This window comes from Heterodontus francisci, chromosome 8 (genome assembly GCF_036365525.1).
Source record: "Heterodontus francisci isolate sHetFra1 chromosome 8, sHetFra1.hap1, whole genome shotgun sequence".
NCBI classification, from domain to species: Eukaryota; Metazoa; Chordata; class Chondrichthyes; order Heterodontiformes; family Heterodontidae; genus Heterodontus; species Heterodontus francisci.
Window position 1 is genome coordinate 38,186,754 of NC_090378.1, and position 20,620 is coordinate 38,207,373.

Genomic DNA, 20,620 nt, shown 5'->3' on the forward strand with positions numbered 1-20,620 from the left:
GAAATACCCTGTTGGAGTCTATTTCCAACCCTGTTTCTGCTTCTTCAGATTCAAGGGAAAAATGATTGGATACTAGTCTTAGGAGTTCAGACTTGCTAGCCTTGGCAACGAGACAGTGATTCCACACTGCTCAGTCATTTTCCTCAACTCTTCCATAGACAGTGCTTTTAACTTATCCCAAGTTACTTCACCCTGGCTTGGGGAGTTACTGACTTCAGTCGCAGACATGTTGGTATTCAAGCACACACAACCACAAGAAAACCTGCACTTAAATCTTTTCTCTTTTTGATTGGGATCAATTTGGCATCCCACTTCCAATTTTCTCGATTGTCTGTGGGTCAAATCCGGACATTAGCCCCCAAATGTCTGTTACGTCCAGGTGAGAAAGGGTTCTAGGGGTGCCTGGTTTAACCGTAACAGGGTTAAATTTTAAAAACTGTATTTTTAGCTCCCCTTCAGTGAATCCTTGTTCACTGCTCTCCAATTGTAAGGCAAAGAAATCAACCAGACAGGTTTTCTGAGATTTAAACAAGAAAGGTGGAAGTTTATTAAGCTTAAAACTCTAATTCGGTTAAAACTAATATGAATACACGACCCGACCACGCTAGCATGCATATGCGATAAACGCACACATAGAGACAGAAAAGTAGAAAGAATGAAGGGGAAATGTTTGAAGCAATAGCTGGAGTTTATTTACTGTCCTTTGAGTTCGATGTAGAGTCTTTGATTGCAGGTAACTCTTGCCGTTTTGTTGGGGCCCAGTGCACGCTTTTAAACTTGTTTCGATGTAGGAGTCCTCTCCCTTGAGGTTTAAGTGACTTCAGTGAATGTGGGAATTTGTGAGAGAGAGAGACAGGCAGGAGAGAGGCTCTTCAAATTCAGTTGCAGTCTGACCCAAACTGTTCTGTGAGCAGTTCAAAACCAGACCTGGGCCAGCAGGTTAGTCATGCGACTAGTTGTTTTTTAACAAACTCCCCTGCACTTTTGTGGATCCCTTTCATCCTAGTAGACACCCGCAATGGGGTGGGGTGGGGGGTTGGTGGTGGGAGGGTGCAGGGGTAAATGGAATGCTGGCGTGTTCCACATTCAGTATCTGGTGATCAAAATCCATTTGGGTTAATTGGATCAGGGAGCTGTTCTATTGTCTCTCCAGGCAACTGTCTCTTACTATGCAAATTTTTCCAGCCGCAGCTGATCTCTTTCAGCAATTCATCTCTTCAGTCCAGCAACAGTCTAAAATTAATGTTTTATATGACAGAATTAATATGCCTCATTCTTGGCAGGTGGGGTTTTCATGACAACCATGTTAGCTTAAATCTGTCTCAGAAATCACCGACTTTGAATTGACATGCAATTGAAACCCCCCCTCACCCAATGACAGAAAGGCATCCATCAAACCAGCCTGAACACTGCTGTTCCACTCACAAGTGCACACCCAAGCACACAAGCAAAAATATCAAATCCCAAACAACCCACCCCATTACTGAGCATTAATCACTGGATTGTGCAGCCAACAAAGATGTCCTCCTCTTCCTCCTACTAAGCACTAATTACTGTGTAACAGTCAACCCAAGATATGAGTATTAATCCCTGAATCGTACAGGAAATTCACATAAACCACCTAAAACTCTTATCTCTCTGAGCAATAGTTTCCAGATTGCACAACAATATAGCATTCATCCCTGAACCACACCCTCAGCCACTGAGCATTAACCCTTGCTTTACACATCAAACTCACACTTAGGCTCACATAATTGTCTACATTTATCCTTAACCCCCATTCCGTCCCTACTCCCCACAAAGAGCAGAGATTCAACAAATGTAGAGTGAACACAGCAACTTCCATCCTCAGCATTAAACAAGTCCCCCCTCACAGAGTAGAAATATCTAGAATACACCCCAGCCCAACATTGCATTATCCCCACCGAGCGGTCAGTATAATATCCTCTCCCTGTGCTTGTCCACACCCCTGATGTTCCCTTTAAGGAGCTATTTTAGCATATATAAAATATATATTGTATGTATCATTGTTTATTTGCTTGTTCATCTGTTGTTCAGTAAATTCACTTCATAGGTGAATGTCTGAAATGTGATGCTCAACTGCTTTTTGAATGTTAAAAAAAATCCTGCGGACTCAATTTAGATCTGGTAGCCGAGGGAATTTTAAAGTTAGTTTTTCTCTTTGTTATGCTGGAATTGTCACCAGAACTTCCATAAATATTAGGGCCAGTGAAGTTGCTCTTGAAGCCAGGAGGATCTTAAAACCTCACCTGTGAGAGTACTCGCCTCAAAAGGGCAGAAAATGCCAAAAATGTAATGGTGCTGCATCAATGCATGTCTTACCCTTTTTCTGCTTTTCCCTTCTTTTCTGCTTTTGTTCCCTCACTCGCCTTTTTCATTTACAGAAGCTGCAATTATGAATGTAAGTACTACAGGGTAACTTTTAAAAAGGAACTCTATTTTTGTTTTGGGGGTATTTGGATGGTATATTATCAACTAAGTGTACCAGTGTTATTTTCCTGTAAAGGCCTCCTCCCTCACTCCGACTGTGATGATATTTTGCTTCAATTTTGTAACATCTCTGCCATTTATATTGCTGTTATCTTCCCTGCACCAAACAACTATGTGTGTAAAATATCGTAATGTGCAGTTGTTTAAAATTCACAGTTTGAAATGTTATTGATGCTGGATCTTTTCTGATGTTAGAGGAAGATCTGTACAGTCCAGTGATTGTTCAGCTCATCCTGGGCCAAAAGATATGGCATGCTGTACTGTCAGTGGCAATTTATATTGTTGCTGTTACTTCCCAAGGTGCTAGTGAAAAAGAATCTCTTTTAGATGTGTCTTACTGCCTCCAGGGCAGTAGCACCATATACATCTGTTGATTAGACTGCAGTAAAGTAGTTGGCCTGCAGTTTACAGCTGCATAATCTGTTGGAGGCTCTAAACTTCTAGCAATTTCCTTGGTAGATCAAGGACAAGATGAGTGTATCAGTTATGTCTTTCATGTGTAGGCAACTGACTTGCGACAAAACATTCACACGAGAATTTGCTAATGTTGGTAGCTGTTAATATGTGTAACTAGGAAATTATTTATAGGATCTAGTGAATTATTCAGTAGTTTAAACTTCTAATGTGAAATAAAGTGACTTTTAGTATCTGTGGAAATTTTGTACAAATATTTAACAAGGTGCTTTGTCAGCTCACATTACCAGTGGGTAACATGGATTTCTTAAATTGTGCAATCTGTCCTAATATTTGTCAGACCTCTGCTTATAGTTGCTTTGCATCTTATGTGGTGTGAGTGATGCAGTTGGCTAGTCAGATTTGCAGTCTATCTACTGGGAGAACTGCTGTCCTTGGTCTGACACCGTAAGAAATCATGACTAGTCGATCTTTTAAGTGCATGATTTCTTTTGGTGCTTTTTGCAGTTGAATCACTAAGTGCAATTCTATTACTAAATGCATGCTAAGATTTTAAGAACAAATTATTTTAAAACAGATGTGAATGAAAAGACTGGATTCAAGATGCACTTGCACATAGAATTTATCTTACTTTTTTAAGTTTATATTAAAACATATATAATTACATAATATTTGTAAGTACCCTGATGACAGTACAGTGTAGTAGAATGCAGGTTAAGACTGATCTCAACTATGCTTTGTGTGAGAATCAGTATTTAGAGGAAGAAGTGCCTCACCAGACATCTCAATGGATAATTTATACTAGAAGGTATAGAATATAAAAGTTGAGATGTAATGGTGAATCTATATAAAACCTTAGTAAGACCTCAGTTGGAGCACTGTTTTGGGCTCCACAATATAGGAAGGATATTGAGAGAATACAGAGGTTACAGAATAGATTTACTACAATACTGCTTGGTATGGGGATATACAAATATTGAAAAATTGAGGCTGTTTTCATTAGAAGAGTGGAGATTGAGGGTGATTTTATAGAGATGTTTAGAAATAAGGCAGAATGGGACTGATATGATAGAAACAGATCGGTTCCAGTGATTGAGAGGACCAGAAAAAGGGTGCATAGGTATATGATTAAATGTAAGGACAGAAACTTTTCTATGCAGAGGATTATGAGGCTGTTGAAGGCACGATCTGAATTAATGACTGACACAGAGAACATGTTTAAGAATAGATTGGATAGGTGGTAGAAAGGGGCATAAATGGAAATGGGAAAAAGCAAGGTTATCACATTAGGAGTATTGCTCATGTGCCGGAAGAACACCAAGTTGGGCGCAATGGCCTGTTTCTGTATTGGAATTCGATGTAAACGATCTGGTAGTTGAAACGTATATGGGCTGAAGTGTTGGCAAGTTAGGAGTTGTCCACCTTACTATAGTTGCTGGGGCTGCCACAGTGAAAATATTGTGCAAAACACCTGAGCTTAGAGCAGTAATGTAATGAAAACAAAAGTGGGGGATAAATTGGAAAATGTTGTGCTGAAGCAGTTATAGTATCTACTTCAGTGCAGATATGCATAAGTGGGTTAAGATGGCAATGCTGCAAACAGAGTTTGTAGAAGTGGCAATCTGACACTGGACTTAATTAGAAACTTGTCTCTTCAGTGACTCATTTCGTACCCCCTACCCCCCGCCATGAATTTGCTTTACTGAAACTTTACTGTTCTTAAATTATATTTTATTATAAGTGTAACATTACATGATTGTCTGATTTATGGTATATTTTGTCTAATCAGTGATGGGTCTGTTTTTCAGTTGTGCGTGGAGTATATCAGCAGTACTCTGACAGTAGAATCTGCCTGTGAAGCATTGCAGGTAAGTCCTGAGCAGTTTATTTGTGCTAGTTACATTGATATATATTTCCTTTGTTGGTCATCAGTGGCTGGAGATTAAATTTGTATTAACCCATTGTCTGACAGTAACTGCAGAAGGTTATAACTTGCCTGTTACTGTGGGTAGTGTAATATTTAGAGATTGGAATACATTGTTTTTGCTTTTTCTTGTGCCATTTCCAGCTCAGCTGTGTCTTCTCAAATATTGGAGCACTGCACAATGATATATTGGCCTATGATCAGTCTGAGTTAAAACCATTTCATTTCAGTCCCTGGGCGAGATACTTGAACTAATCAATGACTAGTTTTTTTATTGCCTTTCTCAATTATTAGGGCCGATTATAAATCAGTCTGCCTCTGTGTAATGGCTCTAGAATCAGAGTGCTACATTTCCACATTGTTCCCGTGCCCATCTCACCAGCCAACATTTTGTCTCGAGCCTTTAAAAGAGCATCCAGGCATTTGCCTGAAGCCGGTGGGATCCTCATTTACATATGCAAATCATGGTCCTATGCCATATGTAGAACCACATCTACAATTTTGAGGTACAAGTGAATGGAGGGTGCACGACACACAACATTGTCTATTTGTATCGGGAAGTGAGCAGCCTAAGCACAAGAAGCCAGTCACACAACAGCCCAGGAAATTTTTTGCAGTTGTGTCTGCAGGAGTTGGAGTGCTCTTCCTGGGCCCAGAAAAAAAACCTCTGGGCCACTACTGGCCCGTCCAAGGTCCTCCCACGAACGCTTTATTCCCCCAGGACTCCAACTGTTAGCTGGTTCAGTGTAGGAGCTAGTTGATTTTCTCCTGTCCCAGCAATAGAAATGAGGCCTTTGACTTCAACTGGGTCAGGTCTCCTGCCCAGTCTCTACTGGTAGTTAAAATCGGCTTGATTGTTTTTCTGTCTTTTAAAAGGCTTTCAGTTTTTTTTTAAGTGCTAATTTTTTTGTTGCTTCTACATTTTTTTGATCAGATCCTAATTGCACTTTTTGCTCCAATTCCTCCTGTAGCTTTCTTGTATTATCAAATAGTGTTCTAAGAAAAATCTTAAAACTGTCTTATATTTTGCTAGAGTAAAGAAATAGCATAGTTACAGCTGGCTGAAACTGAATGTCCTCAGTTTTGTAATGAAGTTTATACATTGCAATTTACCAGCACTGGTGATACCCATTTAAATTCCCATGGAACTGCTGTTGATATTTGGAATTTTAAATGTGGGGGAGTCGAAATAGTGCAATGTATCTATTAAAATGTTAGAACAGGTTTGAGTGGCTGAAAAACCTACTCCTTCTCCTCTGTTCCTAAATATTCTCCTTGGGTGTGATGGCACTGATGGAACTGTTCCCCAGCACAAAAACATTGAAGAGGAGGGCTGAAGATATATTTTCCTAATATTTTGACCTAAAAATGGTATCGATCACAGACAGGAAGCACTTTTTTTCTTTGTATAATGTTACCTTGGTCATTCGTCAAGTTGTACTGCACTTTTTATATAAACTGCCCTTGTAGCGTTCCATGTCCCGAGGAATTAACACTTGCAAGAAAGGGCTTAAATATTGTCTTCTGTTTCACTTTCACACTTTGGAATAACAGATATCAAACTCAGAAAGACAGACTGCAGCGACAAAGATATTTAAAGTTGTAGAGAGATGTGAAAGATAGATCATAATATTTTCTTAATGGTGAGAGACTAGTAGCAGTGGAGGGGCAATGGGATTTGGGTGTCTGTGACCTGGAACTCGCTGCCAGAAAGGTTGGTGGAAGCGGAGATGATCAATGACTTCAAGAGGAAGTTGGATGGCCATCTGAGAGAAATAGATTTGCAAGGCTAGGGAGATCGAGCGGGGAAGGGGGACTGACTGCATAGCTCCATGGACAGCTGGCATGAACTGGATGGGCTGAATGGCCTTCTTCTGTGCCGTATATGACTCTATGTGCACAGATCTTTCAAGGTTGGTACACAGCCACAAAAAGTAATCAAAAAGGGTAATGGGTTAAATTATAAGGACAACTTGGGGCTGGATTTTGTGCTGGAGGAAGGGCTTCCGGCGCTGGGCCAAAAAGGTGGAGGGAGCCCCGCCTCTGCCTTTTCGCGCTCCCCAGAGTGATCCTCCAGTCTTTTTAAATCAAAATTTCAGGAGGCGAGATCCCCATCCCTTTAAAGACGGGGATCCCACCTACATAAGCCGCCAGCCAATCAGAGTGCCAGCAGCTCAGCAGTGCCACCGGGAGCAGTGTCACTGCTGGTACTGCAGAAGCCTTGGGCCCGGGCCCAGGCCCAGCGCCGGAACCCTGGACAAGGTAGGTGAGGCGGGGTCGCTGGGGCCAGTCCGAAAGGCCCTGGAGAGGGTGGGACAAGGGAGTGGTCTTGCAGTTACGGGGTGGGGGGGGGGGTGAATTTGTACCTGGTGGGGGTCATCCGTGGGCCACAAATTGCCCACAGAGGAGGGACCCCACCTCCCCTCAAGCCCACAGGGAGGGTGCCATGTTACAAGGCAACCTCCCCACATGGCGGAGGCACCCCCCCGCCCCCCTCCCCCCCCCCCCCCCCCCCAACGCTGCTGGTAAGATCCCAGCGGCGGGAAGAAGTCCTTAATTGCCCGTTAATAAGCCACTTAAGGGCCTCAGTCGGCCTCTGGGTGGGAAGGCTGTCGTCGGCCTATCCCACCCCCAGGAAGATCGCTTGGTGACGGGGCTGCCAGCTCCCCCCCCTCCCTCCCCACCAAGACCCGTCGTGATACTCCATGCCCCCACCCCGCCTTCGATCCCACCTTATGAGGCCACACAAAATCCAACCCTTGGTTTCTATTCCTTTGGGTTTAGAGTGATCTCATTGGGGTACCTAAAATAATAAAGAGATTCAAACGAAACTATTTCCTCTGGTGGGGGATTCCAGAACAAGGGTCATAATCATAAAATTAGAGCTAGGCCAGTTAAGAGTGAAATAAAAGCAGAAAATGCTGGTAATACTCAGCAGGTTAGGCAGAGGAGAGAAACTTAGAGTTAACATTTCAGGTCAATGGCTTTTTGTCAGCAAAGAGTGAAATCAAGAAGCAGTTTTCACAGAAGGGGTGGTTAAAATCTGTAATTCAAAAGGCTGTGGTTGCTAGGTCAATTGAAAATTTCAAGACTGAGATTTATAGTTTTTTTGTTAGTTAAGTATCAAGGGATATGGAGCAAAGGTGGGAAAATGGAGTTGAGATGCCAATTAGACCAGCCAAGATCTAATTGAATGACTCGATGTTCGGATGTGTCTTATGTTTCTATATTCATTGCTTGCTCAATTAGACAATATATCAGAACTGCCAGAAGCCTCAGTACTGCTGAGAAGACAACAGGTTGATTGCCTCCCTATCCATGAATATTTGTATAATATATTGTAAATTTGCAATGTATGTGCACTAGCAATCAGCAAATTGCCAATGTTTGATGCTAAATCCAGATCAACTATACAGAGAAATTGGAATTGCAGGGAGAGAACTTATGATACATCTTGTATTTATTCAGGTTATGAAACAAGTGCAACGAAATCCAATACAGAAGTATGACTTTCTACAGGGATAAACTGCCAGAGGTGCGCGCAAAGCTATCTTGGTCTGGACATTGATAGGTGCCCATGCCAGCCACTTGCAAGAAGCAGAGACATCATTTAAATATGCTAATTAGGATCCCAGGCCAGAATCAGGACCTTTTTGTTAAATTGATGTTTGTGCCTGAAATGCCACTTCCTTAACTCACCCAGAAAATCATGGCAGGCGCAGTCAGTAAGCAACTTTCACAAGATGCAGGGCACCTAATCACAAACCCGATCCATGTTTCTCAGTAATCAACTTGTTTATGACCAAGGCAGTGACTCATGCAAGTCTGTGCTCAGTTTCGTATGTGCCAGTCCTCTATACCTGCTTTATTTCCCTCAGATCATTGGGCGCCAGGCTGGCTGCTGGGGGATCAGGACTGTCCACTCACCAAATGGCTCATGAATCCTGTCAGAAACCTGAGCACAGATTTGGATAACCAATGTAACAGTGGTCATGCATCTACAAGGATTCTAATTGAGCAAACCACTGGCCTTCTGATATAACAACACCACCGCCTGGACAGCTTCTGAGGGGTTCTTCAGTATAGCCCAGAGAGAGTGTCAAGATTTGTTATGGCTTGCTGCATATTTCACAACCTTATCAACCGAAAAGGAGTTCACTTGGAGTGCTTCAGGAGAAAGAAGTGGAGCAGGATGATGAAGAACGGGACAAGGAGCTAGATGATGCAGAAGGAGAGTACAGCCAGTTGTATTGCTGTCAGGCATCAAATTATTGAGGAGAAATTATTTTAATTAATAAGAGACATGAATTTGAATCCTTTGAAAGCCAGAGGAGATGCTGGATCACTGAGCCAACATAGCAGCTGCCTAAACTTCTATCTAATCTGTCATAGCTGATACTAGTGGCTCCATTGTTGTGCGTTCTCCTGTAGTGCTCACAGAACTGACCATTCACTCCGTGGTTGACTGCATATTCTTGATGCCATGCGTGAAGACAGTGCACAAGTTGGAACTGGACTCCTCAGGTATTGTGCAGAAGCTCGCTGGCAGGCAGCCTAGTGTACTTAGTAGGTCCCTGTGGATTGCCATCGGTCTTATGTATGGTGGACCCTCGATGTTGTGATCAGGGCTAGAATGCGAGCTGCCCCTCAGATGAGATCCTTCCTGTGCCATCCTGTCTCACTGCCCTTTCTTCTGTGCATTCATGTTGATTGCACCTCTGCATGCAGTAACCTCTAGCCTACTCTGAATTATGTGCGGCATCGGTCTCGAGCTACTGTCTGCAAATGGAAGGTGAGGTAATGGCTCCTTTTGTGCAGTGTTGCTCTCTTTGCCTTCTGCCACCTGAGGGCTGATTGGAGTTTCTGGAGTTGGATTGGAAAAAGGGACAATAGTTAGCATTTAGTGGCATGAGATAGCCAAAACAGATGGTTGGCTTCTGAAAGCAGCAGCAATTTGTCATCCATCATGTGTAAGGATGGACATTTAAGTGAGAAAAAAAGGAATAATGGTTTAAAACCCTGCAACACTTCTCCTCCAGCCTTGACAGCAGCCAGGTTGCTGAGCCCCTCTCGCCCACTTGTCCATCACCTACTGTTCAAGAGGGGATAGCACATGGATGAATCGTGGTCCTGCTCCTGCCTGTTCCCCGTTATTGTGTGCCTACTAAGTACACCTACAGGAAAGAAAGAAGGAAGTTTGTCAGTGTTGGAGAAGTTTTGAGGACTTGCATGTCATGGTAGAATAATGTTGGTGGCGTGTGCAAGATGGTCGAGGTGTGAGGAAGTGAAGCAAGAAAGAGCGAGGAGAGTAGCAGATGCAATGGGAGCAGAAGCTGAAGGAGTGAAATATTCTGCAGTTATCAGAGGAGAGTGCTGGTAGTTGGGTATGGAAGGGCTGTGAATACAGTAGCAACAGATCATGTGAGGCTAAACAATAACTAGTAATGAGAGATATGTTAAGACCCCTAACTATCTGGTGAGTTTATTATAATATTTACAGCATTAAAGCCATATCTTGGAGCTGATGCGTCTGGAATTCAGGCAGTCTGCTAATTCTGCCCATTCTTGCAGCTTGCCTGGATGTCTTCCAGTGTCCAGTGGATAGAACATCTTTCTCCTCCTGCGCACCTCCTCCACCAAAACCTTCAATGCAGTTGAAAACCTGGGGATCCTTGCAGCTTCTGCTGTGCCTGCCGTTGCGCAGAATCTTCACTGACAGTTGCTTCAGGGAAAATGCACCTCCCCTTTAAGAGGTACTACCTTCAAAATGACGCGAGCAATGTGCAAATTTGGCGAGCTGCCATTGAAGAGTATGGGTACCAATGGCAGCCTCCCTATTTTAATTAATAAGAGGATGAATTTGCATCTGCCTTTGTGGCCAGGTGATCAGATGCACCATCTGAGTGCGTGCCCATTCTGGACGTGCAAACACACTTCCAGCAATTTTTACCTTTCTGCCTTCACTACAGTACAAGTGTAAGGTTGGAATGGGGCAGGGTTTGTTGGGTATCCACACTGTCATGCAGACCCCCATCTACCAAGAATGAGGCATATTAATGTTGTCATATGAACATCAATTTTAAACTGTTGCTGGAGTGAAGAAATGACTTGTTGAAGGTCACCAGCCACTTGGCTGGAAGAACATTGGCATACTAAGTGCTTGGAGAGACAAAAGAATTGTTCACTGATTCAATTAACAGAGATTGGTCTGGGCAATGGTGATCCACATCTTGTCGGTAAGAGACAGCACTACACCCTCCCCTCCGAGAGCTTTGAAATCCACAAATGCAGGAGTGGTTAAGCCAGTTAGTTACATGACAAACCTGCTGGCCAACTTGGAGTTTTGAATTGTGCCACACAGAAAGGAACAGATGGGAGTTTTCAACTGAAGCAGGAACAAGGAAGTCTCTCTCCTGGCTGTCTCTGTCTCGCTTTCTCCCAAGTCACTGGACCCACGGAAGACATGTACATCTCAAGAGAGAAAAAACTCTGACATTGAAACAAGTTGAAGCATGCACTGGGCCCTAACGAATTGCAGGACATACCGGCAACCAAAGACTCCAGATTGAATTTAAAGGACAGTAATTATAATCCCGATATTGCCTCAGACATTTCCCCTTTATTCTTTTCTACTTTTTGGTCTTTAAATGCGTGTGTGTTTATTGCGTATGCATGCTAGCGTACTCGTGTCGCATATTCGTAGTTGTTAACGGATTAGAGTTTAAGATTAATAAGTTTTCACCTTTCTTGTTTAAATCTAAGGAAACCTGTCTGATTTCTTTGCCTTACAATTGGAGGAGTGAACAAGGATTCACTGAGAGGGAGCTAAAAATATGGTGTTTCTAAAATTAAACCCTGCTACAGTTAAACCAGGCAAAGGCTGAGAGGGAACCCCTACACCCCTTCTCACCTGGTCGTAACAACACGCACTTCATTTCTTATACCTAATCGCAAAAGGGGTTTCTCAATAGCTGACTGATTTGGTACACCTGGATTACATGGTCCTGTTTTTCCTGGTAGGATGTGGAACAATTGGCTTTAGTAAGGCACTTAGAGGTTCCTATAGACTTACTACTCCACCTGTTCCATTATCAGAAGAGCTATGAATGTTGTAATTCACAGTAGCACTTTAACGTGTATTTTGTCAATGTTGAGATATGAGCCAAAGTTCTCTTTTGCTTCCAGTAGCAGATTACAATCTGAAGAAAGGCCATCGACCTGAAATGTTGGGTGGAATCCCCCCAGAAAGGGGGAAGTCCTGAGGTCGGGGACTTTTTTGGGTGGCCAGCATGCTTGGGCGGGAGGCAGGACTTCCCCTGCAATATCGACTGGAGGAAGCAATCAAGAGCTGGGAGGTGGGGGAAGCAGTCAATTATGGAAGCCAGGCGGGCCTTCCATGCTGCCCGCCCAATCAGAGGGCTGGCAGCTCTGCAGCCTCGGCAGCGTCACCGAGAGAGGGGGCAGCAAGGGGAATACAAAAATGGAGGCACCCTTGCAGGGGTGCCAGAGTTTTTTTTTTGCTGGGGCCAAGCAGACAGGCCCAGTGATCAGAAGGAAAATCCCTCCAGTGTCGGTGTCGGGGCAGAAGTGGCCTTTGCCACTGGTGGCCCAATCCTTAGGCCATGGAGCCTCTGGCTCAGATGGCTTCCCTGCCCCCCACCCCCGGAAGCTGTAGGGAGGCCGGGTCCTTGCAGCCAATGGCTTCCCTTTGTGGCGGGGGCCACACTGCCCCCAGCAAAATGCCAGCGGCCTCGGAAAATGGCCCTTAATTGGGCCTTTAATTGTTTAAATTAGCCACCCGCCTCCAGACGGCAGGCAGCCAAGTAGCATGGTGGAACTGTGCAAGGGAGTTGTGCCAACCAGGCTCCCTGGCATTTTATTGCCCGCCCCCAACCACCCGGGGGCTGGTAAAAATTTACCTCTTAACTCTGTTTCTCTCTCCACAGATGCTGCCTGACTTGCTGAGTGTTTCCAACATTTTCTGTTTTTTATTATAACAGATCACAATAGCTGAGTATAGAGTGTTATTGGCAATCTGTGCTGTTTACAGAGTGGTATCTGGGTGAAAATTGCCGTGTGCCTTTGCGCTTAGGATGTGGTGTATCGTGCAAACAAAAGATGAAAAGGGAACTGATATCAAATAGCAAAGGAAATTAGATTAAATAACATAAAAAGAAAAAAGATGAACTAGTTCACATTTGCCACAAAGTTTGATTTATTTAATTTAATTTATTTAATTTATTTCAGGGACTTATGGTCAAAGGTGTCTTTCTGTACAAACGTTTCCGTGAAGGACAGTCCAACTGAATGGAGTGTTCCACGGCAATGTGGCCAGACCCATCCTTCACAACACCAGGGACAGATAAAACCTCAGGACATGGTGACAGTTGGGGTGGAATTATATGATTGCCGTGGCGATCCCGACAGCAGGACCGGAAGTCGTCATAACTTCTGCTTCCGCTGCAATTCCCATTTCACATGCGATTTTGTATGTAAATGAGCCATGCGGCAATGGGTACGAGGGACACGTGGGATCATGCGTCGGGGGCGGCCTCTCATTGGTAGAATCTGCTGTGACCGCCCCAAGCACCATGATCGCCAACAGATATAAAACAATCTGCTTGCAGCCTCAAAGATCAGCAGCCTTCCTTTCATGTAAGTATCTTCAGACTACCTTAAACTGAAGCTTTTACTTAAATCAAAATGTTTTTGCCTCCCTTATTTTGTGAAAGTCACCACCAACTTCATATAATTTATTTTCCCTACAGCCAACGTGAATGACATGGCAGCCAGCAGGCAACGTCCCGCCCCATGGTTCAGTAATGCCTCTCTGCAGGTTCTCCTCCAGGCTGTCAGGGAAGGCTGGGAGGTCCTCTTCCCTGCAGGTGGAGTCAGAAGAGCCTCCAACTCACCAAGGTGGCCTGGATGGAGGTAGCAGAGGAGGTCTCGAACTGTGGGATAAATCTTTGATTTGCTTGTGGCACACATTCTATGACTTGCTCAGATCAGTGAGGGTAAGTGGTCCTGCTGAGGATGCTCCATTGATTTCTTCCATGACTTGCCTCTTTAAGGCAGATGGGTAAGCAAAGAATGCTGTGGAATGCATGAGCAGCCTTGGTGCCATACACTAAATGATGAAGATTGGCATTGTTTGTGATTGAATGTGTTGTGTGAAATCCAATGCAGAATGAGTGATGTTTGCAATGGTTGTGATGCATCATTTGTCATGTCATTAAATCTGCACTGTCTGTTGCAGGAGAAACGAAGCCACAACCAGCGCGAGCGTGCTAAGATGGGAGGCGGGGTCCCTGATGTCAGACTGCTGACTACGGCTGAGGAGGAGGCCACTGAGATCACGGGAGAGGAGGGAGGCAAAACGAGCAGAGATGGTGAGACAGGAGCCACAAGGATGAAGTGACATCTCTGTTCTTGCAGCCACATGTGGAAATGGAAGGAAATTGTTCGAATTCATGTGAAGCACATGCTTAAAGTACCTCTGTTTGTGTCTCCACTGCAGGTGCCTGCACTCAAGTTGCAGAACACCTCGTGCCCCAAGAATCCTTCTCTGGTGAAGAAGAAGAAGCCAATGGCCCAGAGGGTGCATCGTCACCTGCCTCTTGTTCCACCTCCGCCACTGCAGATAGATCCACACGGTTTGCGGAGGATTTAAGATTAGAATCTGGGTCACAAGCTGGTGTGCACGACACAGACACGTCCCAGCAGCTGAGGGAGCATGTGCTAGCTGGGTCCCCTGACAAAAGGAGGACTGCTGTTGACCAGACCCCTGCTCAGCCCCACGCTCATGATGATCCTCTGTTTGTTGCTACGAGAAGTCTGCTGAATGTGCAGCAAAGCCATATGCAAAATATGTCGGAGATGCCTGAGGTCATGTGTGGCTTTTCGTGTTCCATGGAGGAGTCCATGCAAGCCATGATGTCTGCCATGTCCCGGGCATTTGAGTGGAACGGCTTCCTCAGTAGAGAGTCTGGTGAGCTCCGTGTCGAGTCTGGTTGACCACACGCGCCATATGCCATCTGACCTGCACTCCGTCGCTGCTGCCGTGGGCTCCATGCAGCAGAGTCTAAGCGAGAGGGGGGACAAGGAATCTGGACCTCCCTCCAGGTGCTCCTTCCCCTCAGGGAGACAGGTAGGTGCCATTGTGCACACACATGGAGGAGGAGCACGTGCTAGCTGCCCCCGGGCCCCTCCTCTCAGGACACCCCTGCAGAAACGGTGTCTCGTCCTCCCCCTGACATTGACCCCGTACCTCCAGCAGGCGAGCATATGCAGGTTAGTCAAGTACCATTGCTGCAGACGCCCAGAAGGATGGAGCCATCAAGGCCCCGTACCTCCAGAGGATGCCTGCCTCGGTCATACACAACAACAACGGGCAGCGTACTGAGCAGACTGCCTCCACTTCAGCTGCTAATGTCGGGGTAACACCTAGACGTAGTGTCAGGAAAGGAAAATTGAAACAGTTTTGAGCATGAAGGTGGCACAGATGATGTAGAAATGTTCATGATTGCAAAGATGTATTAAAACATTTTTATTTCATGCAAAATTTGATCCACTCTCAGTAATGTTTTGCTTGATTACAGATGGATACAAAGATGTTTTTTGGAGGTCTGTAGCAGGAACACAATGATGCTTGCAAAGCATCTCAGGAAATGTACTGCCAAGCTTTACTTGTGTTTCCTACGGTCATAACTTAACGCTGCTTGCAGTGGTGTGTAGTCGCATTCATCGTAGCCCTTGGATGGTTTCACACCAAAGTGCAGCCATGCTTTGTTAAGATTGCAGAAATTAATAAGACCTCATACAAAAGGGAATTTCTGTGGCGAATTGTTATGTTTCTGCTCCCAATGTTCCTTGATGATGTGGCTTTTTGTTGGCTGAAATATTCATAAGTTAGGTTTTCCCTGATGTCCCTTGCATGTCTCTCCACAGCCTTCATATCGATGATGGGATCATTGTCATTGTTTTCCTGCTCCTCACCCTGTTTATAGTCTTCCTCATCTGAGGAGGACTGGTGTTCCTCTTGTTTCTCCGCCTGCAGAATGTTGCATGTCTAAATTGCAAGAAACAGCAGACAGCGATTATTCATGATGCCCTCTGTGGCACATGCTGAAGAGATCCTCCAGACTGGTCAAGGCAACAGAATCGCATTTTCAGCATGCCAATGATGTGCTCAATGATGGCTCTGGTGGATGCATGAGCGACATTGTACCTCTCTCAGGAGTGCTTTGGGGATGATGTCCTGGTGTCATCAACCATGTACAAAGTGGGTAATCCTTGTTGCTCAAAATCCATCCATCCACTTCGGCTGGTTCCTCGAAAACTGCTGGCATCTGGGAGTTCCTCAAAATGTAGGAGTCATGACAGCTCCCTGGGAAATGTGCGCAAATATGCATGATTTTTCTCCTGTGGTTGCAAACCAGCTACACGTTTAAAGAGTGGAAGCCTTCACGATTGACAAAGACAGCAGGCTGGTCCCAGGGAGCTTTAGTGGCCACGTGAGTACAGTCGATCACCCCTTGCACCCTAGGGAACCCAGCGATGGTGCCAAAGGCCACAGACCTTGCTGCCTGGCTGTCCTCATCTACAGATAGATAGATGAAATCATTGGCGCGTCGAAAAAGGGCATTGGTCGCCTCTTTGATGCAATTGTGGATCGCAGACTGTGAGATACCATATATGTCGCCCATGAATCCCTGGAAGGAGCCACTAGAGAACAAATTGAGTGCAGCGGTCACCTTGAGGGCAACTGGCATGGGATTCCCACTGAAGCAGAGTGGCTGCAGGTCATGCCGCAGGGTCCTACAAATTTCAGTGATCATTTCACATGACATCCTTAGGCATCTTTAGCATTGCCTCTCTGACATTTGAAGGTAATTTGCCCTTGTCCTGAGGATGTGATGACGTGTTAGTGCCCATCTTTGATAAGGACGTTCCTGGATGTTATCATTCGGAACATCCTCACCTTCCTGTTCTGCCTGTTGCGGGTGCTCAGGCATCATGAGTTGACGGAAGAGAGTCCTCCTTAGTCTCTCCTTTGTTCTTCTTCCCAAGGTACTAGACAAATTGGGTGTATGAGACCTGTGTCACTGTGGCTTTTCTGAACAATAAATAAGCAGCGTGTGGAGATTCAGCTCTCTGTTGCTAGTGAGCTGAAACATCGAGGCAATGAACAGCTGTCTTATATCTGCCTTCAAATTGCAGCCAGGTAGAAGACACGTCCACTGTTGTTTGCCTCCTCCCACTGTCCTTGCAATCCTTGAGTGTCCATGTGGTTCCCATTATCGTTGGAGAAGATGTGGAATTCAGGGCAAGTCTCCCCACCTTCCAACCTCCTCCTGCAACCTTCCAGCTTGAACCCATCACCCTTGACCCACACAATGTTACCGTTACCCCTCCCTCCGTTACATTTGAGCCTCCCCCCATTACCATTAACAATGTAATCATCAATGTATTCATGCCATCCTTCCCCCCCATTCCTACTCCTGTTACTATTGACATGCCGTCTCTTATCCTTGAACCTCCTCACATCGAATTGACCATTGTTGCCGAGTCCCATTCCCCCCCCCATATGAAGCTTTCGAATACCCACCCATTAGTCTTGACCTTCCCCTGTACAGAATTAATTTGCCCCATTGACTGCGACCATTCCCTCTGCTAGCCAGTACCCTCAAATTGCCCCACAGCTCCCCGATGTCGACAGTACTCATCCCTCCCTTTAGGCTCTTGCCAAATATATTCACACAGTACTGACCTAATCCACTCACCACCCCGCAGTCGACAAAATGTATCTTCACGATCAACATCAACCATTCAACAACCTGGACACTCCACTCCACCCTGCCCTTCTCCTCGATGCACCCGATCAACCCCAGCCTTCCCTTCCTGACTACCCTGCCCTGCTCCTCCATGCACCCGATTTTCTTGAGTGTAGTTTAGATTGTGATTGGCAGAGGCTTGTGAGTAGGTCACTTGATTGCCTTCTCAGCTGGGCCTATTGTGTTGCCTTAGAAAATCTAAGAAAGGGCATGAGAGAAAATACATTGTAAGAAAATTAAGGGGTGGAGTTTTTTCTTAGTTGTCGTAGTTTTTCTGGCCTGATTCACATGAAATCGGCATAAACTAAGCTAAAGATCACGGAATTGTAAATGCAAATTGCTTTCAGCCCAAATTGGGTTTCTGCAATCTTTTGCGCTAGTTTAAAAAACATCACACTAGAAGATGACTCTGCCCTCAAAATTGGCCATGACCCAGGATGAATTATTCACCATTGGGAGTTCCTGCTAATTACACTCATTTGCAGTCCTTCAAGGAGGCTCTAAAAATTACGTTTATTTGGGCATAAAGATTTTTAAAACTTTTGAATTTAAGTTTAAAAAAAAAATTACTAAGCAGTGACTACTGTACCCCAATATAACTAGCAAATGGTTCCGTATATGGTTTTTTTTAATGAATCATTTTCAGCAATTTAAGATTGGGTTACTTACTGGTAGTGAGTTGATGTTGTGATTACAATGCTTATTTTTTGTGATAAACCCATTTTCTGCTGTATTAATCAAACTGTCTGAGTTGCCACTCTTAAATAAATATATCAAGAAATATTTTTTGAAGGAAAATTTATTTGAAAAGTAATCGTTTTAAAATGCTTCCCAATTGTACTGGTTCATGGCAGATTTTATGCCCAGCGATATGCGAATGAGTTTGAGAAGAAACTAGAGTAAAAACTCTTCTCAAAATGGGTACAGTTTTGGCACAATTTGCACCCGGATCGCCGATTGCATCCACAGTGGAAAGTCTTGGCCGAAGTGTTTAAATTGTAACTGTTGGTAACAGCTTTGAGGAAGTGGCTGGAAAAAGTATCTGACTGCGTCAGTGACAGATTGCTAAATTAACATCTAGCATTAAACCAAGTGCTTCAGGGATTGTGTCATCTCAGCTGTCCGTCTAGTCATACGCATCCTTTGCACTGTGAAAGTTAGTTACTTCTTCTCAACCACCTTTTGTCATCAGTACTTAGTATTTGAAAAAAAGTCAACAGAAGAAAACTGGAAAAAATAAAATCAAAATTAATTTTAATTCTTGCTGGCTTGTTTTTCCCAAAAATGTAATGGCATTGTGACCTACTCCATAAGTGAAGGAGTTAAGACAATTGAGACAATTACAGAAATATGGTTCCAGCCAGCATCTGTAGATGGAAAATAAGTGTGGTCAGAGTGGGTTGCTGATGCAGAGATTATTTTTGTGTGTGTGAACCTTGTGTCGAGGTGAGGTTATCCAGTACAAAATAAACTAGAAATAACAACTGACATTAACCATGTTCAGAATGTGTTATCTTTTGACATGTGGATTGGTTGGGGCAATGGAAAATGCTGCAGTAATCAATATCTACAGCAGCTTAAAGATTCAGGCAGAAAGAAAACGAAAGACTTGCAATTTCTATAAACCTTTTCTATAGACCTTTCACAAAAATTGGATGTCTCAAAATACTCTACCGCCAATGAAATACTTTTTGAACTGTTGTTGCTGTGGAAGTGTAGAAAACGTGGCAGCTAACTTGCCCGCAAACAGCAATAAAGTAATGTCCAGATAATTTGTTTTAGCGATGTTGGTTGAGGGATAAATATTTTCCTGGTGCCCGGGTGGACTCCCTGTTCTCCTGTGAAATAGTGCTCTGGTATCTTTTACATCCCCCTGAGAGGGCAAATGAATCCTCGGTTTAATATCTCATCCAAAAGACGGCTCCTCTGACAATGCAGCACTCCCTAAGCAGTCTGGATCTATTGTCAGCTTAGATTGTTGTGCTTACGTCTCTGAGTGGGACTTGAACTCACAACCTTCTGATTCAGAGGACTGAGTGGGCCACGGTTGGCTTAAAATAGCTAAAACATCTTTGTCCACTATTTAAGTTGGATTTGCAAGCACATGCTGAGTAACAGAGCAAACAGACTTCCACGATTATTTTGAGAGAGTAAGCGATGAAATATTGTTTTCATTGGTTGGTGAACGAGTAACAGTAATATTTTCAGAATTATCACTACAAAAGTAAAGGGGGAAGTTAGTTTTTTTCCGCACTGGTTATTGTAACTGAAATACTTTATAGGAACATAGGAACAGGAGTAGGCCATTCAGCCCATTGAGCCTGCTCCGCCATTCAATGCGATCATGGCTGATCACAAGCGATTATTAAAAGAGAAACTATAACATAGTTTGAGAAGAAATTGGTTAAATATTTCAAAGAATGTGGGGACATGACAGGGAAATGCAATTGGAGTAGCTCTAGTTAAGGACTTGCACTGGCACCAGTATGATGAGTCAGAGCAGAGCAAGACTGGCGGAGGTATAAAGAGCAGCGACCCAAGGCTTGAGAGCAGCAGTGAGAGCTGGAGCAGACAGAGACCAGTGGGGGTGTAAAAAGCAGGGAACCGAGGTCTGAGAGCAGCAGCAGCAGTGAGAGTAGGAGCAGAGTAAGACCAGTAGGGGTATAAAGATCAGCGAACTGAGGCCCGGTCTAGCAGCAGCAACAATGAGAGCGGGAGCAGATCGAGACCAGTAGGGGTATAAAGACCAGCGAACCGAGGCCCGGTCCAGTAGCGGCAACAATGAGAGCGGGAGCAGATCGAGACCCGTAGGGGTATAAAGGCCAGCGAACCGAGGTCCGGTCCAGTAGCAGCAGCAGCAGCGAGAGTGGAAGCAGAGCGATTCCGGCGGGGGCGTAAAGAGCTAGGTGGGAGTGGATGATCCATGTTCAAAAAAAGA

The 20,620-nt window shown here is 44.5% G+C and overlaps 2 protein-coding genes across 8 annotated transcripts in view; both read left to right on the top strand.

Annotated features, from left to right (window-relative positions):
* Positions 1-20,620, top strand: part of LOC137372762 (BTB/POZ domain-containing protein 19-like) — a 242,976-nt gene that overhangs the window by 64,186 nt on the left and 158,170 nt on the right. For all 7 annotated transcript variants that reach the window (XR_010975493.1, XM_068036972.1, XM_068036977.1 and 4 more), the window contains one exon: positions 4,734-4,793. Coding sequence is in view for 6 of the 7 variants with exons in the window: in XM_068036972.1 (XP_067893073.1) it covers positions 4,734-4,793 (60 nt within the window). In the remaining variant the exon portion in view is untranslated. The remainder of the gene's footprint in view (positions 1-4,733; positions 4,794-20,620) is intronic.
* On the top strand, positions 13,152-15,423 carry LOC137372764 (uncharacterized). Its single transcript, XM_068036979.1, has 4 exons — positions 13,152-13,504; positions 13,618-13,863; positions 14,106-14,238; positions 14,367-15,423. Exons 2-4 carry the CDS (start codon positions 13,627-13,629, stop codon positions 14,861-14,863), a joined length of 867 nt encoding a protein of 288 aa, XP_067893080.1. The 5' UTR covers positions 13,152-13,504; positions 13,618-13,626; the 3' UTR covers positions 14,864-15,423.

What these genes read in the sequence shown, in the direction of transcription:
- LOC137372764 (XM_068036979.1), top strand. Translation starts at nt 13,627, where the DNA reads ATGACATGGCAGCCAGCAGGCAACGTCCCGCCCCATGGTTCAGTAATG. An exon ending in ACTTGCTCAGATCAGTGAGG is followed by an intron (nt 13,864 to 14,105) that starts GTAAGTGGTCCT and finishes TGTCTGTTGCAG; the next exon opens with GAGAAACGAAGCCACAACCA. An exon ending in AGGCAAAACGAGCAGAGATG is followed by an intron (nt 14,239 to 14,366) that starts GTGAGACAGGAG and finishes TCTCCACTGCAG; the next exon opens with GTGCCTGCACTCAAGTTGCA.